This window comes from Palaemon carinicauda, chromosome 33, assembly GCF_036898095.1.
Source record: "Palaemon carinicauda isolate YSFRI2023 chromosome 33, ASM3689809v2, whole genome shotgun sequence".
NCBI classification, from domain to species: Eukaryota; Metazoa; Arthropoda; class Malacostraca; order Decapoda; family Palaemonidae; genus Palaemon; species Palaemon carinicauda.
The window spans coordinates 64,141,871-64,169,653 of NC_090757.1; the positions used below are offsets into that span (position 1 = coordinate 64,141,871).

At 41.4% G+C, this 27,783-nt stretch overlaps 1 protein-coding gene across 1 annotated transcript in view; it reads left to right on the forward strand.

Moving 5' to 3' along the window:
- Positions 1 to 26,934, forward strand: part of vnc (GNAT family N-acetyltransferase vnc) — a 130,814-nt gene extending 103,880 nt beyond the window's left edge. The window contains exons 4-5 of the mRNA XM_068357049.1: positions 15,679 to 15,819; positions 23,336 to 26,934. Of these exons, the coding sequence (XP_068213150.1) occupies positions 15,679 to 15,819; positions 23,336 to 23,483 (289 nt within the window). The 3' untranslated portion in view covers positions 23,484 to 26,934. The remainder of the gene's footprint in view (positions 1 to 15,678; positions 15,820 to 23,335) is intronic.
- Positions 26,935 to 27,783: the final 849 nt, after the last annotated feature.

The window sequence follows — 27,783 nt, forward strand, 5'->3', positions numbered from 1 at the left end:
GGCCTGCCATTCCTCTGAAAAAGACTGTGGATGAGCAGGTACACAGGTACAGAGTGGGCGGCCATACAAAATCTGTGCTGGAGAGCGGCCTGTGAAGTTTGGAGTATTACGCAGTTTCATGAGTCCTCGATCAAATTCTTCGCAGTCAATATTGCCAGAAGGTGCTGTCTTCAGAATTAAGTGCTTAATGGCTTTTACAGAAGCTTCTGCATAGCCATTGGACTGCGGGTAATGTGGTGACAACATGATATGGTGGACACCCCATCTCATCATGAAATCTTGGAGGTCTTTGCTGGCGAATTGAGGGCCACCATCGGTCCTGAGACGAAGGGGAACACCGACTTCCCTGAAGTAACGACAGAAGATACGTATGGTGTTGGAAGCAGTAGTGTCTCCCTTACATGGTACCACAACAGGCCACCCAGAGAGTCGATCGGTTACAACAAGGAATGACTTCCCGGCGACACTGAAAAAGTCAGCTGAGACAGACTCAAAAGGCCTCGTAGGGTGGTCATCATTCAATAAGGGTTCCTTCTGAAGGCTAGGCTGCAACATTTGGCATGATTTAGAAGTTCTGACAGTACTGGTGATGTCTGAGTCGATTCCCGGCCAAAAAACGGTCTGTCTTGCACGTCGCTTTGTGGCTTCCACTCCTCGATGGCTATCATGTAGACGAGCGAGAGTACGATGGCGTAGGGCAGCAGGGACGACAATTCTTGCTCCATAGAGAACCAGATCACCATCAGTTGAGAGGCTTTCCCTTAAGTTCCAGAAAGGGAGTAACGACTGGTGTTGGTTATAGCAGCTTGATGGAAATCCTGAAGTCACACAATTCACAAGACAGGTATACGATGGATCAGCTCTTGCTGCAGCATGGAGTTCCTGAAGTGTCCTATCTGCATCTTGGGGCGTAGAATCTTCTTTGGTGATGACATCATTGACATTGACGATATATCTGACGTGTGTTGCGACATCAGCACAAGTGATATCATCTTCTGGAGTAGGCTGACTGACTGTAGCTCGAGATAAGGCATCTGGAATGCTGAGCTGCTTTCCAGCCTGCCACACTGCTGTGAATAGGTACGGAGAAATCTTTTCCTTGAGACGCTGAAGGCGAGGATTCTCCACTGCATCGAGTGTATAATGATTGAGAATTGGGATGAGTGCCTGGCGATCAGTCATCAGGGTGAAATGCTGAAGACCAGCTAGATACAATCTACACTTAGACATAGCCCAGACCACAGCTAATAACTCTAGCTCTATAGTAGCGTAGCGAGACTCGGCATCTGTGAGGAAGCGGGAGCCACATTGAACTAGACAAAGTCTGCCATTACTATGGTCCTGTAGAAGGGCGTATCCAATTCCATATAGGCGAGAGGCATCAGTCTGAAGGATTACCGGCAATGCGGGATCAAAGGAGGCAAGGACTGGGGGCCTTACCAAGGTGGCCTTGACTCGACGAAATGCCTCGTCATGATCAGGAGTCCAAACGAATGCTCTTCTGGGGCTTATCAGAGGTCGTAGGGGCTGAGCTCTAGCAGCAATCTCAGGGGTAAATTCGGCCAACTGGTTCACTAAACCCATGAATGATCGAAGGTCAGTCAAATTGGTCGGTGTTGGAAAGTCCCGGATTGCACTGACTTTGCCAGGATCAGCTGCTATACCCTCTTCTGAGAGCTGATATCCACAAAAGGACACTTGAGATGCAGCAACCACAAACTTGTTTCTGTTGAGAGTAATCCTGAATTTATGGCATCGAAGAAGCATCTCATAGATTTGTTGAAGATGAGTGAAGTAATCTTCATCCGAAAGAAGTATGTCATCCACGACCTTTACACAGTTCTGCATTCCTTGAAGAGCCATATCACCGCGGAGACAGAAGGCATCCCCTGTAGCTGCAAAACCCATTGGGCCTCTGCAATGCTTGAAACGGCCGTACAGTGTAATGAAGGTTGTCAAGTGTTGGTCCTCTTCAGCAAGTGCCATCTGCCAATATCCACATAAGGCATCTGCTGTAGTGAAATACCTTGCATTCAAATTAACACTACGGATGACAGCGAACGGAGTTGGAGAAGGGTGAGTTGGTCGGGACACTTGGCTGTTGAGCTTAGTGAGGTCAACAGTAATACGGACACCTGAGTCCTTAGCTACTACGACGAGTGGATGACACCATTCTGAAGTTTTATCACTGGCAGGCTTGATAATTCCTTGGGTTACCATGGAGGCGAGTTCTTCCTTAACTTGATCGCGGAAAGCAAAGAGTATATGGCGTGGAGTGTGGACAGCAAAGGGTACTGCACCATCCTTGAGGTGGATCCTCATTGGAGGACTGGTCATCGGCTGGAGTGGTGTTGTCTTGAGGTCTTCTTTGGTGACCAGAACATCTTTGAACTCCTGTAGAAAAAATTCTCTTGCCTAAGTAGGGGATTTGGCAGCAGAAAGGGGCAATTCCTTGCATCTTTTGACGTGCTTAACTTCCAATATTGGCTTGGGAAAGTCAGGAGAAATAATTGCTAAGTCCTTACAGTGGCTGTAAGACAACAATGGTGTTTGAACACCATCATGAACCTGTATAACTGCAGAACAGGACTGCTTACCCAGAGTAAGAGTGGATTGGAAGGTACCCAAAGCAGGTGTCATAGCTGAACCGTCGGCAGTTAGAGTTACAGTTGTAGGAAACGGCTTCAAACTATTCTTAGGTATCTTAAGGAGGTCAAGATGCTGGGGTCCTACCACGGAGACTTCGGCGCCTGTGTCGTGTAACATCTGAATTCGGGATGTAACATCTCCATATGTTAGAAGAACACTGACAGGCTTAGGCGACTTGCCGAAAGTTTTGACTCGACGACAGCTGGACTTCTTAACGACCTTTGATTTACCTGACGATGGGGTAGCTTTGTCACTTGAAAAGCCACCCTGTGTACTGTCATTTCTCTTTGCCTTATAGTATTTATTGTAATGTCCCACACGGTTACAAACTTGGCACTGTGCTGCGTTGGCTGGGCACTTTGGAGTCCTGTCCCAATGACCTCGTCGACCGCAGTTCTTGCAGCTGCTTTCTAGGGGTGGCCAAACTTCGAAAGAATGGTGGTTACAAGCACAACACTGGCAGGGATTGGCTGGTTTGGGTAGTGGGGTTGAAGAATGATTTTCACCACCTCCTTTATGTTTCTTGTATGTTGAAACAACACGTAGCTGGGAGGTTGGTGCTCGAATGGCAGAAGTAGCCTTCCTGGCCGCCTCATATGAGCGACAAGTATTGACCACCTCCTGTAGTGAAGCTGTTTCATCAAGAGAGATGAGTTTCTGGACAAGTTCCCCATCCCTGATACCCATGAGAATTATCATCTTCATTTGAGTTTCCTCACACACTGATGAATTCCCCGGAGAGACGTCCACCTCTTCAGCTATATGCTTAAGTCGCACGTAAAAATCTGAAAAAGATTCTCCCTCAAACTGCTTACAACTTGAGAGTGCTCTTCAGCGTAGGGCTTCATTGCGTAGACGTTTCACGTGATCCTGCAGCTCATCTAAGACCTCTTCTACTGTCTTGTCTGTGTTGGGTGGAATATCCAGGGTGTGCTCCAAGATCCTCTGCGTCTCGAGAGTGAGGCACATTCTAAGCTGAATGAGTTGCTTCTATCTAGGTAACTTGGATAAATCCACCATGATAGAATAATCTTCCCATCGACGTCTCCATTCTCGAAAAACTTGAAAATTGGCATCTGCTTGAAGGGGAGGTGGGTTCTGGGTGATAGCTCTTTGAGGGGCAGGTATTACTAATGAACTTTAAGATGAAACAGTAGGTAATGACGATGTAGACGATGTATTGACTGAAAGGCTATGTGTGCTGTCAGGTTGGGAGATAAGAGGAAGCAACCTCTGCAACAATGCTGTAAAGTGAGCACTTTCTTCCTGTCGACGTTGTTCGTCTTCCCTGCGTCGAAAATCCTCTTCTTGGCGCCTTCTTGCATCCTCTTGTTTTCGGCATTGTTCCAGATACTTGATGAAATGAAGAAAGTCGGCTCCTGAAGCTGATTGAGGAGTTGTATAATGTGGGGTGAGTGGCGGTGGCAACTGGTACACTTCCTCCCCAGTTAATCCACCGAGAGCTCCAACATTAGGATTAAATTCTTCCTCTACCTCTGCTTCTCGTATATCAGAAGATTCTTCGTGAAATTCCGATTCGGACATGGTTTATTGTAATAACATTAGCATTAACATATCAAGAAGGAATATGTAAGAAATAAAAGTTAAATTTTCCAAAATATTCAGAAATAATATAATTCTTACGAATGTTTGCACATTATACTAAGTGTAGCGGTACGGTTCAGGTAGGGAGGGGGAGGAGTCTGTTCGACGAACAGTAGTCACTCCCCTCAGTGACGTCACGGTCAGTTGCCCGGAAGCGTTCAAAGTGACTAGATGTCAGTGTGCCAGTTTAGTTAAATTATGTGCTAAACTCGTTATTGTACTTAATTATGGGACACAGCACATGAGGAGGTCACTAAGGCACACAGCGCTAAAAGGGTCCACTTATAAGTCACGAACACTACACTTAAATGCACATGAACTGCACAATAAATCCATGGAGATTCACGGGGAGAGTAATGGCGGCTGTAATCGTCGTCTTGTGTTGCTTGAAAACTTGTAAAAGCACTCTCTTCTCACAAAATACTCACTGCGCCATGTTGGGGGTGTTCCTACGAGGTTGGGAAGGAAACACAATCTTGAAATTAACGTAAGTTCTATTGAGAAGGTGCAATACAAGAGTTAAATACAACAGGGAGGAAATACGTCTGCCTTGGGTGACGAACGACAATACAAGCACCCTGTGTGGTGCCCCAAGGCTGGGAAGTACATTGTTGCCATGTTTCCGGGGCGTTGCCACACTGGATAATGAAATGGATATCTATGCATAACATGGTAATACAGTATGATGCATATACACATATGAGTACATAGGGGGTGTATTTATTTACAAGAGAGACATATATAATAAATTGGAAACATAATACATTGCGTTAGGTATGATTATATGTTAACGTCAGTTAATGTAACGGTCTCACATTATATATATCTACAATGACCAAGGCCAGTTGGTAGAACTTCCTCCTTCCTAAGAGTAACTCATCCTATAAATAGCGAAGGTTTGTATCTGTGTCGGAACAAATAACAAATTTGGAAATAATTTGTATTTTTCCTAACATACAAACCTGGAGCTATTTATACAAATTGGCCTGCCACCTTGTCCCCCGAGAAGTCCTGCCAGAAAGCAAAAGTGGTTACTCAACCGACAGGTGTGAGTGAGCAGGGTAGCTAGTCTACCCCAACCCCCTCCCGCTAACTAGCGGATGGGGTAATTATCCCTCACTAAAATTGTCTTGGCTGGTTTTCATCATTACCGAAAGTAATACCCTATAAATAGCTCCAGGTTTGTATGTTAGGAAAAATACAAATTATTTCCAAATTTGTTATATTTTAAACATCTGTTTTAAACATATAACTTACCCGGTAGTTATATATATAGCTTACGTCCCTGACGTCACGGCAGAAATTTCAAAACTCTCGCCAATCGCCGGTTGGATAGCCAGGTATACCACCTGCGCGCCCTCCAGCGAGGTACCTGGAACCATTCCATGATTCCTCAGATCTTCCCTGCCGCCGCAACCGGCGACATCGTTGGATATTTCTACTCTATTTACCTGATTTATTGCAGTTTACTTTGGTGAAGTACAATAATTTGGTTTTGACACTCGCTTGTTTGGTTTTTCTTTTGGACATTCTTGAATTACTTTTGGATTTTGATATTTTGACCCTTGCTTGTTGATCTCTCTTATAAATATTCAAAGGGCCACCCCCCCTTTAACTTTTAGAATGTGTGTCAGTGGGTGTAAGACCTTGCTTGCTAAGGCCTCTATTGATCCCCACTCTCTTTGCATTAAATGCAGAGGTAAAGTATGTGAGTTGGGTGATCGTTGTGACGATTGCATTCTTTTTCCTGAGAGTGAGTGGCTAGAGTTTGACCGCTATATGTGTAAACTAGAGAGAGGTAGGCTGAGACGAAATTCTTCTCGTTCTTCCAGAGACTTTTCCTTTTCCCGTGTCACCGAACCTAATCCTTCCCCTGTAGTGGTAGTTTCAGATCCCACTACTGTTACTGCTAATGAGCCTTCGTTAAAGGATATGATGGTGGCTATTCAAGCTCTGGGCATTAGGGTTGAATCGCTCGCTGCGGACAGAACGCAATTGATGTCCGATGTGAAGCAGTTAAAATGTGATAGTGCTAAAAGTGCAGTGAATTTATTTAGGGCAGTGGAGGGTGCGCCTGCTCGGGCCTGTCGTTCTCCCAGTCTTAGACCTCTTCCAAGCTCCCCAACCCCTGGGAGAAGGAACGTCGAACGACGAAAGGAAACGAGAGGCTTAAGCTCCCGAGCAGACGTCCCCTCGAGCGTACCTGTTGACGTTTCACAGGACGTTTGCCCTCACCATAGGAAAGGTGAGGTAAAAGTGGTTTCATCATCCTCGGATGACGCAGTACCTAAAAGGGGCTGGCGTCAAGCTTTCCAGACCTCTTAAGAGGAAGATGGACAAAGTCGACCAGCGTCCTACCATGACACCGCAAGCTCCTGGTTGTAGCCATTGGAGCAGTCCGGAGCGTTTTCCTTCTTCCGAAGAGAGCTCTCCTGCCAAATGTCTTCAAGGACGTCGGATTCTGTCAAGAAATGTCCAGTTGCAGGTCAGTTGTCTGAACCGGGCATGACGTCGGTTCATGCTCCTCCTCTGCCGTCAGACTGGTTATCGCCCTCTGGACGCTCTGAGCGTTCTTTGAGCGGCATGGATAGCGAACTCGTGATAGACGTGACGTCTCCTGTATCACAACGAGTTGACCCGAATTTTAATATGCTACAAGAGATGCAACAGAGACTCTTCGTTCATGCAAAGTTACCAATCTACAGAAAATAAAAGAGTAGCATGCCTGGATCCTGAACGTCAGGAAGCTTCTCTTCTGGACGCCAAGCGGCGTAAGGCTGTTAGTCGAGATGTTCTTGGCGACGAACGTCTTTACATCTCCCCCGTTAAATGTCGTGAGACTGTTCCTCATATGGAAAGCGGACATAATCTTGACCCCGAACGTCAAGCAACCAAACGTGACGCCAGGCGTTAAGCAGCCAGATGTGACATTGAGCGTCAAGTGGCCAGACGTGACGTCGAGCGTCCAACAGAGCGAGGCGCCGAGCGTCCTTCTAAACGTGACGTTGAACATTCTACAGGACGTGATCTCGAGCGTCCAGCAAAACGTGAAGTCGAGCGTCCAGCTAGACGTGACGTCGAGCTCCCAACAGAGCGAGGCACCGAGCGTCCTACTAAACGTGACGTTGAACATCCTGCAGGACGTGATCTCAAGCGTCCAGCAAAACGTGAAGTTGAGCGTCCAGCTAGACGTGACGTCGAGCGCCCAACAGAGCGAGGCGCCGAGCGTCCTACTAAACGTGACGTTGAACATCCTGCAGGACGTGATCTCGAGCGTCCAGCAAAACGTGAAGTTGAGCGTCCAGCTAGACGTGACGTCGAGCGCCCAACAGAGCGAGGCGCCGAGCGTCCTACTAAACGTGACGTTGAACATCCTGCAGGACGTGATCTCGAGCGTCCAGCAAAACGTGACGTCGAGCGTCCAGCTAGACGTGATGTCGAGTGTCCAGCTAGACGTGACGTCGAGCGTCCAGCGAGACGTGACGTCGAGCGTCCAGCGAGACGTGACGTCGAACGTCTAGCGAGACGTGACGTCGAACGTCTAGCGAGACGTGATGTCGAGCATCCTTCAGGACGCGACGTCGAGCGTCCTTCAGGACGTGACGTCGAGCGGCAAGCAGCCAGACAGAACGTCGAGCGTCAAGCGGTACGCGGCGTCGAGCGTTAAGCATGACGCGACGTCGAGCGTCAAGCATGACGCGACGTCGAGCGTCAAGCATGACGCGACGTCGAGCGTCAAACAGAACGTGACATCAAGCGTCGAACAACTTTACATGATGCCGGGAGTCGAGAAGTGAGGCATGACATTGAGGATGAGAGCCTCGGACTTCGTGATGACACTAGTCAAATCGGATGTCGAGATCAAGAACGCTGTAGTTCCGATCGCTTTGATCGCGAGCGTTTTACCGAGCGTCAAGCGTTAGAGCAACAAGGCGACAGACGCGATGATCTGGGGTCTCTTGATGCTAGAAGTCAGGACCTTAATGAAATGTATCCTGATAAGCACAACGTCGCTACTTCTGTTAGGGCTTTGTCAGAGGAAGACATCGATGATCACCTTTCCCCTGTTGAATTATTTGAGAAGTTATCAGAAGGAGAAGATTCTAAGTTTTTTCGTCCTTCAGTGGATCTTAAGAAGCTCATGAAAGTTTTTAATAATGAGTTTCCATATTCTTTTGTGCCCATTGCTCCACGTTCGCCACCCTCAGAATTCGCGCTTGGGAAGGCGTCGAAAAAGTCTCTTTTTACCAAGATGGTTCTATCACGGTCATCAAAGAGAGCTCTAAGGATGATGGGAGACTGGATGGAGTCTAAGAAGTACCAAAGAAAGGCAGCTTTCGCTTTTCCTCCGACTAGACTGGCATCTACTGTAGATCTAGTATCTGGTACGAGACGGGAGAAGTTTTCGGCTTGGGAGTTCCTTCTTCTGCCCAAGGAGATTTCCCAAGTCTAGTAGACACTCCCCGTCGGTCGGCCATGAGGAAGACCAAGATTCTCTGGTCAACTTCGGAGTTAGATCATCTTCTCAAAGGTGTCTTTAGAGCCTTCGAGGTATTCAATTTCCTCGACTGGACTCTGGGAACCTTGGGGAAGAAGGTTTCTGCCCTTAAAGAGGGTGACACTGCTAGTCTAATCCACATCATGTCCTGCATGGGTAAGGCGTTACGAGACGGATCTAATGAGTTGGCAGCGCTTTTCTCAGCAGGGATCCTTAAGAAAAGAGCTCAGATGTGTTCGTTTCTGTCTCTTGGGGTTACTCCCTTTCAGAAATCAGAATTGCTATATGCACCTCTGTCTTCCTCTCTTTTTCCACAAGAATTGATTAGAGAGATTTCATTCGCGTTAACTCAGAAGGCCACCCAAGATTTGGTTTCAAAGACGGCAAGAAAGGTCCTACCAACTTCCTTCTCTAGCCGCAAGCCAAAGGAAGAAACGCCATTCCCTAAGTTTTCTCAGCCCTTTCAAGGGAAGACTTCCAGCAGGGGTAGCTCCAGGCCCGATGGAAGGAGAGCAAAGAGGAGAGGATTCAGAACAGGGCGAAGCAGAGTCTGACTGCTTTCGTCTTCAGGCAGTAGGAGCCAGACTACGTAACTTCTGGCGAGCGTGGGAGAAGAAGGGAGCAGACCTTTGGTCAGTACAACTTCTGAAGGAGGGTTACAAAATCCCTTTTATAGGGAAACCTCCTTTAGTTTTAGCTCCAGTAGATCTCTTTCCCAGATACAGAGAGGAGTCAAAGAGGCTGACTTCACAACTCCAAGTGTCTCTTTGTTAGAGAAGGGGGCCATAGAGAGGATGCGGGACTTGCGGTCACCAGGCTTCTACAACCGCCTGTTCCTGGTTCCCAAGAACTCGGGGGGGATGGCGTCCAGTCCTGGACGTAAGTACACTCAACGCGTTTGTCCAGAAGACGAAGTTCTCCATGGAGACATCAAAGTCAGTCCTTGCAGCAGTAAGAAAGGGCGACTGGATGGTCTTATTAGACCTCCAGGACGCTTACTTTCACCTCCCCATTCATCTTAGCTTCAAGCATTATGTGAGGTTCGTCTTCAAGGAGGAAGTGTTTCAGTTTCGAGCCCTGTGTTTCGGTCTCAGCACCGCCCCTCAAATTTTCACGAAACTAATGTTCAATGTAGCAAGAATACTGCACTCATGAGGCATCAGAGCCTCCCTGTATCTAGACGATTGGCTTCTCAGAGCTCACTCCTACGATCACTGCCTGAAGGATCTTCAGATAACTTTGAGACTAACAGAAGAATTGTGTCTTATCAACAGGGACAAGTCTCTTCTGACACCATCATAAAAGATACTTTATTTGGGGATGGTGATTCAGAGTCGAGTTTTTCGGGCTTTTCCGTCTCCCTTAAGGACAGAGCAAGCCATCTTGAAACTCCAATCTTTTCTAAAGAAGCAGAAGTGTTCTGCAAGGAAGTGGATGAGTCTGTTGGGAACCCTCTCCTCGTTGGAACAGTTTGTTTCCCTAGGAAGGCTGAATCTTCGTCCTCTCCAATTCCACCTCAATCATCATTGGAACAAGAAGAAAGATCTAGAGACGATGTGCATTCCCATTACGGAATCCATAAGAAGTTGCCTTCAGTGGTGGAACGATCCGGACAGGTTTCAAGAAGGTCACCCCTTAGAACAGAAGAACCCAGACCTTGTGTTGTGTTCCGATGCCTCGGACTCGGGGTGGGGAGCAACACTGGGCAAGTTGGAAGTTTCGGGGTTGTGGACAGAGGTTCAGAAGAGCTTCCACATCAACCAAAAGGAACTGTTAGCATTCCTGTTGGCCCTCAGAAGCTTCGAAGGGTCAGTTCTGAACAAAGTGGTGCAGGTCAATGCCGACAACACCACAGCATTGGCTTACATAGCCAAGCAAGGCAGAACCCACTCGATGTCCCTTTACGAGACTGCGAGGAATCTTCTCATCTGGGCAAAGGAAAGGAATGTAGTCCTTGTATCAAGGTTCATTCAGGGGGAGAAGAACGTGATGGCAGACAGCCTCAGCAGGAGAGGTCAAATGTGGACACTCCATCAAGAAGTCTGCAAGAATCTGTAGCGATTTTGGGGTCGCCCTTGCATAGACCTTTTCGCGACATCGAAGACAAAGAGGCTAGAGACTTATTGCTCCCCAGTGCCAGATCTCGAAGCAGTCCACATAGATCCTTTCCTGTTAGATTGGTCCAATCTGGACGTGTACGCTTTTCCACCGTTCAAGATCTTTTACGAAGTGTTACAAAAGTTTGTGTCACACAAAGGGACCAGAATGACTCTAGTGGCCCCCTTTTGGCCCTCAAGAGAATGGTTCACAGAGGTACTGGAATGGATGGTGGACACTCCAAGAAGCCTTCCATTAAGAGTAGATTTACTCAGTTAACCCCACTTGGAAAGGTACCATCAAAGTCTCCAAACTCTTCATCTAAGTGCCTTCAGACTATCGAAAAACTCACGAGAGCTAGAGGTTTTTCGAAGGAGGCAGCTAGGGCTATTGCAAGAGCAAGAAGGACTTCGACCATCAGGGTTTATCAGTCCAAGTGGGAGGTTTTTAGAGAATGGTGCAGAGTCAACTCTGTTTTATGTTTCCTCATCCAGTACCTCTATAGCTCAAATTGCTGACTTCCTGTTATACCTTCGAAGGAAGTTCAATTTTTCATCCTCTACCATCAAGGTATACAAGAGTATGTTAGCAACCGTATTCAGGCCAACACTCGGACCTTTCTAATGTTAAAGACCTACATGAACTTCTCAAATTGTTTGAAACATCAAAGCAACAGCACCAGGATTCACCAGCTTGGAATCTGGATATAGTCCTGAAGTTCATTATGAGTGACAGGTTTGAGCCCTTGCATTCAGCTTCATTTAAGGACCTCCGATGAAGACTCTATTTTTGGTCAGTCTGGCGACAGCTAAAAGAGTCTGTGGGATTCATGCTTTTAGTTAAAACGTTGGTTTTTTCGAGATGATAAAGCTATCGGCTCATTGCAGTTAGGCTTTCTCGCCAAGAATTAATGCCCTTCTCAACCTTGGCCCATGGCTTTTGAGTTTCCGAACCTTTCGGATGTGGTTGGAGAGGAGTTGGAGAAGGGTCCTGTGTCCAGTAAGAGCCCTGAAGTTCTACCTGGACAGAACGAAAGAGTTGCGAGGCAAGGCAGAAGCTCTTTGGTGCTCGGTCTAGAAGCCCTCGTTACAGAGGTCGAAGAAGGCACTTTCATTCTTCATCAGGCTCTTTATAAGAGAAATTCATGCACATTGCAGTAAGGCAGACCTCAAGCTTTTAAAAGTCAGACGCATGAAGTTAGAACTGTAGCAACTTCGGTGGCCTTCAGTCAGAATAGATCGTTGCAGAGCATTATGGACACAACCTTTTGGAGGAGTAAATCTGTGTTCGCTTCACATTATTTAAAATGTGTCCAGACTCTTTATGAGGACTGCTTTACTCTGGGACCATTCGTAGCAACGAGCGCAGTAGTGGGGGAAGGATCCACCACTACATTCCCATAATCCTAATACCCTTTTCTTCCACAATCATTGATTTTAGTCAGGTGGTCAATTTGTTCCTTGAGAGCACCCGGAACAAGGGTATTGGAGGAGGTCCTGTCACATAGAGGTTTTTAGACCGGTTTGACAGCTCTTAGAGGTCTTCAGCCCCCTGGGTGGATCGCTGGATCTCATAAGGAAAGCGGATATAATGAAAGAATTCATTGAAGTCAGCTTCCTTATCAGGTACGAACCCTTAAGCTTGTTTATTAACTCTTAAGTAAAATTCCAACAATGTTGGCTGTCTCTGACCCTCCACCAAAGGTGTCAATCAGCTATATATATAACTACTGGCTAAGTTAGATGTTTAAAAATGATATTTTCATAATAAGATAAATTTTTGAACGTACTTACCCAGTAGTTATATATAATTTAATTCCCACCCTCCTCCCCTCTAGAGACTATGGGCAAGGAAGTTCTGAGGAATCATGGAATGGTTCTAGGTACCTCGCTAGAGGGCGCGCAGGTGGTACACTTGGCTACCCAATCTGCGATTGCCGCGAGTTTTGAAATTTCTGCCGGACGTCAGGGACGTATGGCTATATATATAACTACCGGGTAAGTATGTTCAAAAATTTATTTTATTATGAAAATATAATTTTGTACGACATATTCATTTATATGAAGTTCTTCTCCAGCTGCTTGTTCTAATTGATACATTAAATTTTTTAGAAAATTACAATTTTCATATTTTCTTTCGCTTCAGCAATATCGGGTCCTTAGTAAAGGAATTGAGCCCTCTAAAAGTAAGTGGTAGGAAATCCAGGTTGCCACGTTAGGAAGTATAGTTTTCAGTTATTTCCGTTGACCGGGCTATTGCACTAGCTCAAAAGGCACTCAGATTGTTTACATACTACATTGTGGTTTAGGTAGCACTTATTACCTGGAATGTTCATGGGAATTATTTCTGGGAGATTATGATCCACTTTCCCTTTGTGTGTCATGTCAGGGTAATTTGGAGATTTAAGATTGTGAAAAGTGCATTCCACTTTCAGTATAACTCTTGGAAAAAGGTGTTACAATGGTTACCAATTAAGTCAAGAGTTCTTTCGCGAAAGGAACTTACTGTTAGGTCAGGAAAGAAGGCAGGAAATACTGGGCTACTTGATTATAGTGGGATGACGACAATATTGACCCGCTTCCACCTATAGACAACACAATTCAGCCATCTTTTGAAAGTGATGAGCTTCACAAACTCTTGACATCACTGGCTCCCTTTATTAAACTTCAGAAGTCCAGTGAATCCTCCTTTAGTCTTGGTAATTCTTGTCCTTCTCAACCCATTGCCAAACTTAACCCAACACCCCCAAAGTCAATCTAATTAATAGCATTTCATTCAGTAATGGTTCTGAACGTATGCTGCCTCGAAATCTGTGCATACATTAGTTCTTCTGCTGTTAAACCCTTGCTATACCACAATTCTAGTTGCTCTATAAGACTAAACTAGACTGTGAGGTAGAAGACTAAATGGGTTGACTTAATCGTATATCCTTTCATTAGCTAAAGTAAGCACTTCACCAATCTCATATTATTTAAGTGGATGGCATGGCTTATGTTATGATGATGCCCTTAAAATTCTGAGAAGTGAATGAAGTTTCATCTAATTTGGATTGCTTTCATAATGATTCAGTAGACAGTATTCACCATTTTCTTGCAGGCTCGGCAACTAGCTCGTATCACATAAAGTTAACCATACGCGAGTAAATCTAAATCTAATATGAATCTACGTGTTTTTACTGATATGTACTCCCTTTTCATAAGGTAAACAAATGGATAAATCAGCCGATGTTAATTCCAATTCTCCATTCAGTATTGCCTTTTCTATTTTAATATAACCTTATTGTTGAAATTTACCCTAATAGTGGTTTAAGGTAAGTTTGGAAATTTCTATTCCTACCACATTGGAGAAAGGGACTATTTCCATGGCAGTTTTCACTCCTCTACTTTGCAACTTCGTTATGAATAGATTCAAAGAATTGTTGTCTTGGGTTCAGAAAAAGACTGGAGATTCAGATTCTCATTTATTGCTTAGACCCTCTTTAACATAAGAGATGTGGTAATTTATATTAGACTAACCAGTGACCTGACCTCGTTTTGTTTTGTAAAAGAAAATCTGAATTCAGTTCATGCATTTCATTGTTATCACTATCAGTTAGAATGAATAGGGCGTTTAAAGTTTCATTAAATTGTTCAATAAGTTTTAAATAATTGTAAAGTCAATAGTTCTCATGTGTAAGATTAATCAGCTACCTAACTTTATTTGATATAATACCATCGTTGAAGTTCATTCATCATGCTAATACATACATCACATACATATACCAAGGCACTTCCCCAATTTTGGGGGGTAGCCAACATCAAACAAATGAAACAAAAAAGGGGACCTCTTCTCTCTACGTTTCTCCCAGCCTGACAAGGGACTCGACTGAGTTCGGCTGGTACTGCTATGGTGCCACAGCCCGCCCTCCCCCGTTATCCATCACAGATGAAGCTTCATCACGCTGAATCCCCTACTGCTGCTACCTCCGCGGTCATCCAAGGCACTGGAGGAAGCAGCAAGGCCTACCGGAACTCCGTCACAATCGCTCGCCATTCATTCCTATTTCTAGCACTCTCTCTAGCCTCTCTAACATCTATCCTCCTATCACCCAGAGCTTCCTTCACTCCATCCATCCACCCAAACCTTGGCCTTTCTCCTGTACTTCTCCCATCAACTCTTGCATTCATCACCTTCTTTAGCAGACATTCATTTTCCATTCCCTCAAAATGGATAAACCACTTCAACACATTCATATTCACTCTAGCTGCTAACTCATTTCTTACACCCGTTCTCATCCTCACTACTTCGTTCCTAACCCTATCTACTCGAGATACACCAGCCATACTCCTTAGACACTTCATCTCAAACACATTCAATTTCTGTCTCTCCGTCACTTTCATTCCCCACAACTCCGATCCATACATCACAGTTGGTACAATCACTTTCTCATACAGGCAAATGAAAATCATTAATGCATGATCTGCCAGATAATTTACTAATGGCATTTTGTTGCTAAGAATATATATGTGTAGTGTTATTTAAAGGGCATAAAAGCCCTCGTCCTTTGATTAGGGAGATTACTTTGCCGCGAGCTGGAATCGGTCGTTGAAAATGTATAACAAGCTGTTATCTGACCGGTGAGGGAACGGGGCTTTGATCAGAGTACAGTATTACCCTTAGGATTAACTCAGGTTTGTATAGCCAGGAAAAAATACAAATTACTTTAAAAAATTTGTAGTGTTAGGTCTGGGTGCATGAATTATTTTCCTAGTTGACTTTTTAACCATCTTCAATTTTTCCTTTTGTGAGATTATCATTTCATGAAAATAATTTCTTATATTTGTTTTCAGGCGTCTTGGATTGGCCCAGAAACTTATGGATCAGACTGCAAGAGCAATGGTTGAGTGCTTTAATGCAAAATATGTTTCTCTTCATGTAAGGAAATCAAATAGAGCGGCTCTCAATCTTTACACAAATACATTGAAATTCACGTAAGTTATAAATGCATTGTTTCTTGTTACGAGCATACAAACCTTTTGTCCTTTAAATTAGACAAATGTCTTTAGTGGAGCTGGGACAGTTGTTTACAAGAGATGGTGCTGGGTGGCGATTGTAGAGTACCTTACAAACACGCATACACACGCTAGTCCTGTTAGAAGCTCTTCAATTTTGTCTTTTGCTGCAACGAGTATAATTGTATTTTTGGGACCTAATCGCAGGCTCTGATCTCTTTCTTCTTTGCAGAAAGCGAATGCTGCCCATTAATATGTGATGGATTTGAAGCTAGAGACTCGTACTTGCTAATGGAAAAGGGGGATGCTACATCTGGTTTATTGCAAAACTTGCTGTTGGTCCACACGCTCTTTGCCTTTTGTATGGGGCATGATTGTCCGCAATCATCCCAGTGTGAGAGTTTCCGTAAAGTTATGCTTTGATCCTGAGAGGGAAGAGTTACTAGCTAGGTCCTGGGTTCATTAAATCAGTAGTACAGGCCCCACCTTAGCTTTTAAGAGGAATTTCTCAGTCAACCATGTGTTGGAGTCTGGGGTGTGGAAATGCCAAACAACCTTCACAGTGTTGTACTTACCATAATAGACCCACAGTCCCTCGACACTGTTGTTCTTGGTTCTGTGGTGGCTGCTCAAGTAGTTATGTGGCCAGCTCAGCTCCCACACATTACAGTAAGCATCTTGTCTATAGTAACATAGATGTAAGGCTAGAATAAAAAGGTAGAATGACTGGCTCTTTTCCTAATTTTTTTCCCCTAACCTTGGGAACAAATTGTTACTCTTTGGATTTGACTTACTGGTGGTAAGCTACACTTCTTATCTCTAATCTTTTGAATCTAGACAAGTATTGTCCTTATTCTTCTTAAATGGGGGAGAGGATGATTGGATGTAAACCAATAATCGAAGGTAAAGGGTTGCTGGAGTCAGCTCCTTTGCTCTTGTATAGGACCAGGTAGACTGGCACCAGGGAAGAAAAAGAAACAACCACTTTGGTTCTAGGGGGACGAAAGGTTTGTATACAGCTAGGTACAAATAAGAAATTTAGGAAATGATTTTTATTTGTCTTAGCTTATACAAACCTGTGTCCTTTAAGTTGAATTGTTCTGTAACTGGAATACAAACCTACGTTATTTATGGGGGTATTACTTTTGGCGAAAAGTAAAGTGGTGTACAGTCACAGGTGTGTGAGAGAGGGGTAGCAAGTAAACACCTCCTCCCCGCTAACTAGTGGTATAGGTGGTTAACCTTCACGAAAAGTCTAATGGCTCGTCTTTCAGCTTCGCCGAAAGTAATCTTCCCTCCCACTTTTATGTGGGGTCGATGTTTCTGGCCAGCGTTCTCCATCTACCTCTGTCCCACACCTCATCACCGGTTAATTCCTTTGATCGAATGTCATCCTTGATACACCCACCTTCGCTTTGGTCTCCCTCTCCTTCTCGTTCCCTGTACCTCAATTTCCATTACTCTCCTCCCAATATACTGTTTATCTCTTCTCATGACATGATCGTACCACCTCAAGTCTACTTTCTTGGATCTTATCTGATAGTTTTCTAACTCCTGTGGTACCCCTAATTACCTCATTCCGTATCTTATCTCTTCTTGTCACCCCACACATCCATCTCAACATTCTCATCTCTGCCACATCCATCTTCTTCTCCTCTGTCTTCTCTATTGCCCACGTCTCCGCTCCATACATCATTGCCGGTCTCAGAACTGTCCTGTGTACTTTACCTTTCAACTTAGGCCCTATTATTATTATTATTATTATTATTATTATTATTATTATTATTATTATTATTATTATTACTAGCCAAGCTACAACCCTAGTTGGAAAAGCAAGATGCTATAAGCCCAAGGGCTCCAACAGGGGAAAATAGCCCAGTGAGGAAAGGAAATAAGGAAATCAATAAATGATGAGAATAAATTAACAATAAATCATACTAAAAACAGTAACAGCGTCAAAACAGATATTTCCTATATAAACTATTAACAACGTCAAAAACAGATATGTCATATATAAACAATAAAAAGACTCGTGTCAGCCTGGTCAACATAAAAACATTTGCTCCAACTTTGAACTTTTGAAGTTCTACTGATTCAACTACCCAATTAGGAAGATTATTCCACAACTTGGTAACAGCTGGAATAAAGCTTCTAGAATACTCTGTAGTATTGAGCCTCATGATGGAGAAGGCCTGGCTATTAGAATTAACTGCCTGCCTAGTATTACGAACAGGATAGAATTGTCCAGGGAGATCTGAATGTAAAGGATGGTCAGAGTTATGAAAAATCTTATGCAACATGCATAATGAACTAATTGAATGACGGTGCCAAAGATTAATATCTAGATCAGGAATAAGAAATTTAATAGACCGTAAGTTTCTGTCCAACAAATTAAGATGAGAATCAGCAGCTGAACACCAGACAGGAGAACAATACTCAAAACAAGGTAGAATGAAAGAATTAAAACACTTCTACAGAATAGATTGATCACCGAAAATCTTGAAAGACTTTCTCAATAAGCCAATTTTTTTGTGCAATTGAAGAAGACACAGACCTAATGTGTTTCTCAAAAGTAAATTTGCTATCGAGAATTACACCTAAAATTTTAAAAGTGTCATACAAATTTAAAGAAACATTATCAATACTGAGATCCGGATGTTGAGGAGCCACCGTCCTTGACCTACTTACAATCATACTTTGAGTTTTGTTAGGATTCAACTTCATACCCCATAATTTGCACCATGCACTAATTTTAGATAAATCTCTATTAAGGGATTCACCAACCCCAGATCTACATTCAGGGGATGGAATTGATGCAAAGAGAGTAGCATCATCTGCATATGCAACAAGCTTGTTTTCTAGGCCAAACCACATGTCATGTGTATATAGTATGAAAAGTAATGGGCCAAGAACACTACCCTGTGGAACACCGGATATCACATTCCTATGCTCACTATGGTGCCCATCAACAACAACTCTTTGAGATCTATTACTTAAAAAATCAATAATAATGCTAAGAAACGACCCACCCACTCTCAACTGTTTCAGTTTGAAAACAAGGGCCGCATGATTAACACGGTCAAAGGCAGCTCTAAAATCAAGGCCAATCATACGAACTTCCTGACCACAATCAAGGGATTTCTGTACAGCATTGGAGATTGTAAGAAGGGCATCACATGCTCCAAGGCCTTTACGAAAACCAAATTGCAAACTAGGGAGTAGATGATTACCTTCAGCAAACCTATTAAGATGTTTTGCCAGAGGACGTTCAAAAATTTTAGATAATATGGGAGTTATGGAAATTGGGCGGTAATCAGTGGGACTTGAGCTACCACAAACACATTTACATAGAGGAGTAACATTACCACTTCTCCAACAAATGCTAAAAGCTCCTGTTCTTGCTAACTTGCGCAAAATAACAGATAACTTTGGAGCTAAGAAATCTGCTGTCTTTATAAAAAACAAAGGAAAAATACCATTTGGGTCTACACCTCCATAAGCATCAAGATCCATCAACAGAGCTTTAATCTTACGAGATCGAAAGGCTAAACTAGTTAGTTTAGCCTCAGGAAAACAGGAGTGAGGAAGTTCAAGTTTTTCATTACTCTGTTTACTGTCAAAAACATCAGCCAAAAAGGTTGCCTTTTCCTTTGGACAGAGTGACTGAGCCATCTGGTTTAAGTAAAGGAGGAACTGTTGCATCTACACCAAAGAGTGCAGATTTAAGGGTAGACCACCATTTATGTTCCTGAGTTGTACCAGAAAGCGTTTCTTTTATGGATAAATTGTACTCCTTTTCAGTTGAGTCATAAACTCTCTGAGCAAAAGCTCGAAGCTGAGTATAGTTGTTCCAGGTCAAATCTGATCTGTTACTCTTCCAAAGGTGATAGTCCTCCTGCTTCTCCAAATAAGCACGTCTACAATCATCATTGAACCACGGTTTGTCCTTCACTCGATGTCTTAGCACACGCGAAGGGATACGCCTATCAATTATGTTGACTAGATTCTCAATAGGAATCATTGACCCCTAAAATGAATCAGTTTAGTATATACTGTACATGTAACTGGAACTCTTAACTGCAACCAGTGTTAAGTTTAGCAGTAATCTGCTTGGGGTAGAGTTCTCTTGCGTGGGGGTACTCCTGGGCACACTATTTGATGTTATTTTTCTTCCTCCTGCTTCTTTTTTAAATTTTTTAGTTTTATATGAAAGATTTAGTTTAAAGTTATTGTACAGTGAGCCCTCGTTTATCGCGGTACATAGGTTCCAGACCCGACCGCGATAGGTGAAAATCCGCGAAGTAGTGACACCATATTTACGTATTTATTTAACATGTATATTCAGACTTTTAAAACCTTCCCTTGTACGTAGTTCTGTTAACAAACTACCCTTTAATGTACAGAACACTTAATGCATGTACTACAGTACCCTAAACTAAAACAGGCACAAATATTAAAGGCGATTTTATATCATGCGTTTCCTAAACACGCCAAAAAGCACGATAAAAAATGGCAACCAATGTTTTGTTTACGTTTATCTCTGATCATAATGAAGAAACAAACGCATTTAGTGTACACATCTGTGTATAGGTTAGTTTTTGCATCGATTATATTGATTATACAGCATGTTGATTTTGTTATTACCAATGTTTTACTTAATTTTTCTTAGGACTTCCAAATGAAATGTTTTTCTTTATGACGCCGCCTGAAACGACGGCGTCATAAAGTACGCTCAGTAAACAACCACGCTCAGTAAACAAAGAAGGCATTTAACGCGCATGATGAAAGTGATGAATAATGATATTACAGTAAAAGCTTTTAGAAAATATGTTATTACAAATATTATTTACCGTATCTATATAGAATCATACAGTACATACTGTACGTAGCAAAGCAGGAAAACAATTTACAGAGAGAGAGAGAGAGAGAGAGAGAGAGAGAGAGAGAGAGAGAGAGAGAGAGAGAGAGTTGTTTTACGTACGTAAATGTAAATTTTAAACAAAAAAAATAGCCCCATTTCATATAAAATAGGTTATTACAAATATTTTACTTTATCATATTACAGTAGTCTGTATAATACAGTACTGTAAAGTTCAGTACAGTATGTTGTTGTTAGTCGTGGCGATGAAATTCTCACGAAACAAAACACGGCATTCGATTACAACAGCTGATTCATCTCTCTCTCTCTCTCTCTCTCTCTCTCTCTCTCTCTCTCTCTCTCTCTTCGTGTTATACAATACTTACATATAGATGAAGAAACTAAAATTAATTTTCATAGTGTCAATTAAATACGAAACGAAAAAATTATGCCTAGTTTACATCCATTTCAATCGTTGCTAAAAATACGGCATCCGATTTCATCAGCAAACCACTATTTTTTGGGAAACATCATTTTATTCTAGAAAATTGCTACTCTTTAAATAGTTAATTGCACATTAAGAAAGCGTGTACTTTTGTTTTTAAATTTCGGGTGTGTTTTAAAAATCGAGTATTGTTGAATTCTTTTTGTTTTACTTTTGGCTGTGATTAGATCAGCTGACGTCTAGCTGCCGCTCTTGAGAGTGTACGAATACACTAACAAAGTATCGTTTATACCATTTCTTAACTTATTCAAACCGTCTACAGTATACAGTTGATATTACATAAGCACCAATGTGTTATAACCTATCAAATTTTTTTGTTTATTACATTTAAAACAACACACACACACACTCTCTCTCTCTCTCTCTCTCTCTCTCTCTCTCTCTCTCTCTGTGGGCTACTTTTCATTACCTCCCATTCCTTACCTCTCTCTATCTCTCTAACAAATGATATCTTTGTTGCTCCTCAAAGTTTCATTTATATTGAAAATCAATCATGATTCAATTTTCCTTACTTTCTCCAATCTCGCACCATCGGTCACATCGCAGTATTTTCTAAATTTCCGGAAAATCCGCGATATATGTATATACATGTGTTATGAAAAAAAATCCGCGATATATGTATATACATGTGTTATGAAAAAAATCCGCGAAGTGGTGAATCCGCGATGGTCGAACCGCGAAGTAGCGAGGGATCACTCTATACAAAATATTTTATTTTAATTTTTAATTACTTCTCATGTAGGTTATTTATTTCCTTATTTCCTTAACTCACTGGGCTACTTTTCCTTGTTGGAGCCCTTGGGCTTATAGCATCCTACTTTTCCAACTAAGGTTGTTGCTTTGCTAGTAGTAGTAGTAGTAGTAGTAGTGGTAATCTTAATAATAATAATAATAATCAACTGTCATTAAGAGAATGCCTTGCCTCACAAATTACCTTCCTTTTCCATCCAATCTGTTCCATACCTAGCTTCCAGGTTCCATCTCTAGACATGCGACAAAGGTAGATGGATCCTATGTTTATAAGCTAGAAGTCTTGTATGATCTTCTCCAGTCCTTTCCTTTCAGCTCTTCATGAGTTGTCACAGAGACGAAGCACAAGTCCATACTCCTTGGCCGATTCATTACTTTTCCGTCCTGGATCAGTTGGAACTCTTGCTCCATACTTAGTCTTGAGGACTTTATACTTTTGGTACTCGAGTTACTTGTAGTGCATGCAGCCCTTTGTTTATAGGGAAAGTACCCATTTCTTTCCTCGGGTGTTCACAAAGTTGTTCACCTGATTATTTATGCTTGGGTCAGTTAGAATGACTTGTTCAGAGAATGAGAATGAGACCACTACTTGGTCATATTTACAATGTGAGAACTTTTATACAGCCTGATATGTAACTTTTGTTAATATTGCATATTTGTATTAATAAATTTTTAACCGAGTCCATTTTCAAATATTCTTTTAAACTATGTTGTAGATAGGTTTAAGTATCCTTGCTTTGTGACATTTAGTTGTTGAATAGTGGTATCCATTAGTCTGAATAGATATACAATGAAACTCTAGTTACAATGCTGTTATATTTGGTAGTATGGACAAACCATATAGTTACCTTTCCTTATAGGAGTTAATGTTCAGTGTGACCTGAATGGCACTCTGTAGAAAATGATAAAGGATGCACCAACCATTCGGTCCCCAGATGCCTTACTTTCTGACCTACTTTTCATTCATTTCTTCCAATCTCCTCTTCTTTCCCACCGGTATCCCTACATTAAGGGGTCGGTTGCCTGATGCACCCTCTCCAATGCCTTTTACCGTAGGCATCCTTCACCTCATTTCGCCATCTAATTCTTTACTTCCCTCCCGATTTTTCCCATAACAAGTTCCTCCCAAGCACTCTTCACTCTCCCCACCATCCATGCTCAACACGTGCCCACATCATCTCAGTCGTGGCACTCCTCATTTAAGAACAAAACCAGGTTAACTATAAGAGAGTTGAGACATGGCCGAGAGGTCTTTTAACTAATAATAGTAATAGTTATAAGAGTAACGATGGTTAGTTTTTTTCCTGATAATTCTTGATTTTCTATTTATTAGTTTGTAATGTAGATTTTCAGAAATAATTTGTTACTCGTTTATTTTACAGGATATCAGAAATTGAACCAAAATACTATGCTGATGGTGAAGATGCCTTTGCCATGAAAAGGGATTTGTGCTCCTTTGCACTTCAAAATGATGTCACTCCAGCTGACCCAAACTCATTTTTTGACAATAAAAAAAATGAAGATAAGTAATTTCAAACCTGGATATGATTTGGAATTTTTATGACTCATGAGCAATTTTTCTTCCTCTCAGGTGTAATGTAAATTAATATTAGAACATGTTACACCCCCTTACATTTTTCTACTAAGGGTCAGTAATTTACAAACAAAATGAACCATGTTAATATTGTACAGATTATACAAAATTTTTGAGCCGGTAAACATTTATTGCAAGTTGCACTTGTAATTACCAGCTCCTGCTATTCATTTGTTGTTCATTGCTAAGTTACTTTTATGCCTCCCTGTAATGTCTTTGCTATTATTCTGATTTCTGTTATGGAAAATAATGATTGAAGTTGAATGAGATACAGTAAGTAGCACTTATTATTTGTTCAATCTAAGTACTGCAGCTGAGGTACTTGTAGTAAATTCTTGAAGAAAATTACAAAACTGGATCTGATGTATGTTTTTCCTACTTTAGATTTGAATATTGCATTTTATTGAATTGTAAAGGGCAGGATTATTGAATGGATTTTCATAGTTGAAAGGATATAAAAAATAGAACTGGTTTTGCCTAGTACTGTAGGAAGTGGAATAGCATTAATTTTAGTAACTCTACTTCATGGAATAGATAAAATGAAACATTAGTATACACTTCTGCAGGTTTCAAAGTAAATTCATCCTGTTTGTTTCTGAAGTGACATCGTAGAAAGTTAAATTAGTAATTGATGTTGATTTTTCACAACTGTCATTACACTGTAAGTTATTTCCGTATGAGGCATACAGTTTTATGTATGTAGTGGTATTTGTGTGTTTGATGATTGGTTGTAGGATTGGTACTGATGTAAAGATGTAAATTCCTGTATTGAAACCACTCGTTTTGGTATTTTATGTTCAGCTTTTATATTAGTGTTTTAACCAAATTTCCTAAGTTAGTCTCTGTTTAATATTATTTCTTTTTTAGTTTTGTACCTAATTCGTGTGAAGATCTGAAGTAGATTTCCAGAATCCATTATATTTTACCAGATAAAAAGATTTAGGATGTGCCTAGTAGTGGAATAATTTGGTTATGCATATAGTTGTTGTGTATGATCCTAGAAGGGAGTTACTGTCTATGGCGTTGCCTGGTCCTTTTTATGAAATAGTTAGGGTTCTTTGCATTGACCTTTTAGTTTCAGAGTTGCTTCCTACCAAATCTTTTGTCTCAGTATATTATTATAGAGACTCATTAAAGTTAAAGAATCACATTGCTGGACTCATGATACTCGGCTGAAGTATAGCAGGTCCTTAAGTTACAAATATTTGGAGATACAAACACCAATCGAACTGAAATAATGTCTTGGTGTATCAAAAGTTTGTATGCTGTAATAAGATAAAGAAATATGGTAATAAAACAATATTATATCACTTAATACAGCAAGCAAAAAAAATTCAATAACCTGATATTTATTAAATATGAAACGGCACGATTTGTTGCCTTTTTTGCTGAAAATTGTAGGCATGGGACTCAGATTAGGCGTTCCTTAGACCAAAATTCAACTTTCAAACCGTTTGACTTACAAGCAGCTTCTTGGAACTTATTTTGTAAGTTGAGGTCCTTATGTATTGCATTTCAATTGATAAACGATATTGTAACATATTAAAGGTACACAAGTTGGTCAGGTAAATGAGAAGAGCCCAAATAGAATGGAGGAAAAGTAGAAGTCAGAAAGTGATACTTGCAATGCACCATGCAAGGCACACTTTAAACGGTAATCCCTCCTTCGTGGGGTTCTTCCCAGCCTTGTGCCAGTGTAGAAATACTTTGTAGTATTAACCCTTTTACCGCCAACGCTATTTGGAACTTTCCAACCCTTAACCCCCAAGCGTTTTCTTTTTCAAGCACATTTTGCAATATATTTTTTTTTAATTGCACTAACAGCCTTAATTTTTGTCATAGTGAGGTCAGGTTGGTCTCATTATTTTGGAAAATGCCTGAAGTTTCTCATAAAGTTATCAAAAATATGCAAAAAAATGTAAATAGCAGTTTTTTGCAAGGACGTACCGGTACGTCCATGGAGCTAAAGGGATGAGTTTTGTGAAACCTACCAGTACGTCCATTAGGGGTAAAAGGGTTAAAAGATACAACAATAAGAAGGGAGTGTAAATGGGCAAGCTTAGCTATAGGGAAATCAGTTTGTGAGGGTTAGGATTTGTAGAATGCTAATAATGTCTCTTGTATTTATTTGAAAATTCACTTAAGTATCATTTGTAATTGGTTGGTAGGAGACGTCATGTTTTTTTCTATACTATAAAACCTTGCAATATTTCTTTGCTATAACTATAGAATGTCTCTATACTGCATGTAGAGTTTTTTCATCTATCTCTTAATGCCATAGTAGTTTACCTTATTAGATAATTTGATGTGTTCATATGGTAAAAATAATTTTCTGGGCTCAACCTGTGTCGCTCCGTAAATGCTCCTTAAAGCACCATTTCTAAGGTATAAATACTGCTAAATATACCAGAGTAAAAAGTTGCATGGAATGCCAGGAATATACCCAACTCGCCCTAATAGGGTGTCTGTATATAATAACTGGGGTGTGTGAAACCACTACCAGAGATCCCTTACCAATTAGTCTTCTCCCTCCTCAACATCCCCCGTTACTACATGGTGTCGTTCTGTACAGCTACTGCCCCCCCCCCCCCACCACTACCACTACCCATCCTTCTCCCATCATTCCTTCTAAGCACCTGTGTACGTTCGGACATGTTTTTCGTAGCTCTGTGTTATTTTGTGTTTTTGAAGATGTCAGGCGTTTTGGAGATCCCTGCTCCCAAGTTGAGTATTATATTTGTCTGTTTGGGATTTCTAGGTAGCGACACACGTTCATTTAATAACCCTGTTGGTTTTTCTCTCAGCCGCTTTGTTGACGCTCCCTTACGGGTGTGTATGCGGCCATTTGGTGTCGCTTCCTCGGGATCTCTTTGTGATGAACTCTTTCCATGTTATAATTCTATATTGTCATGAAGCTTCACTTTAAAACTGTGTATTCTGTATAAGTTTTCATAGAACTTTACCAGTAGAGTTTCTTACCGTTGTTAGACAGTGATGATCATCTATAGCAGTCCTCTGATAACCAAATATGGGAAGGTTTTCTCTGTTATAAGGGATAGAAACAAAAACATTACTGGATCTATATCATAATGTCATTTGTGAAAAGGTGTGAAATGGTTTGGTTTTATATCAAGATGTTTGTTCCAGAAAATGTCTAGGTCTGTACTGCATCCTGCTTGCCATTTTATATTTGAAATTGTTACAAGGATTTTCAATGTTATGTGGTTCATTGTATCAACGTAATTTGAACATTTATACTTTGAATTGATTATGTGTTATTAGTACAGCCAAGAGTTTTGTTTGTGTACTGTAGTTATAAAATTCAACTGTAAATGGTTGAATATATTATGGCATTTACGTTTGAAAATATATTTGAGACCTAAATATATATTTGCTACTTATATCCCTGAGTCAATAATAAGATTTGCATATATATATATATATATATATATATATATATATATATATATATATATATATATATATATATATATATATATATATATATATATATATATATTTCTATAGTGATATGAGAACAAGGGTGTCACATATAAAAGATAGAAAATATTTTAAACATGTTTTCCATAACTGACAGTAATTTTCATTTGATATACTACTGTAGTCCACTTGTAAGTCTCGGGTGTAAACTAATTTAGGTAATATTGGATTCATTCAAGTAATTTTAAATTGTTAACTGTATTCTTAAATTCTTTCCTCTGCTAATGTGTCTTAACCATCATTTTTATGAATAGAACTTACCTGGCAGTTATATATACTGTATATAGCTTAGTCTCTGACGTCCGGCAGAATTTTTCAAAAATCGCGGCAACCGCTGTGTGGTGGTTGTGCGGTTAGGTGGTTAATAACTCTTACAGGGTGGTACTTGGAATCATTCCCGTTTTCTGTTCCTCAGATCATCTCTGCCGGTTGGACTGACAGCATCGTTGGTCCGCCATTGGAGTTTTTCATTTTGCTTTCCCTGTGTCGCTGTACTGGACTTATTTTTGGTGAAGTACATTGATTTGGGGATTTTGCTATTATTGATATGTTTTAAATATAAAACTTACCCGCTGGTTATATAAAGAGCTGAAGTCCCCTGACGCCCTGGCAGAAATTCAAATTCTCGCGTTATCGAAGATACGGCAGGTGTACAACCGCACCCTAGCGGTAGCTCAGGTGGAACAACACACCAACTTCTGTTCTTCTTCTGCCGCCATAGCTGGCTGACATATT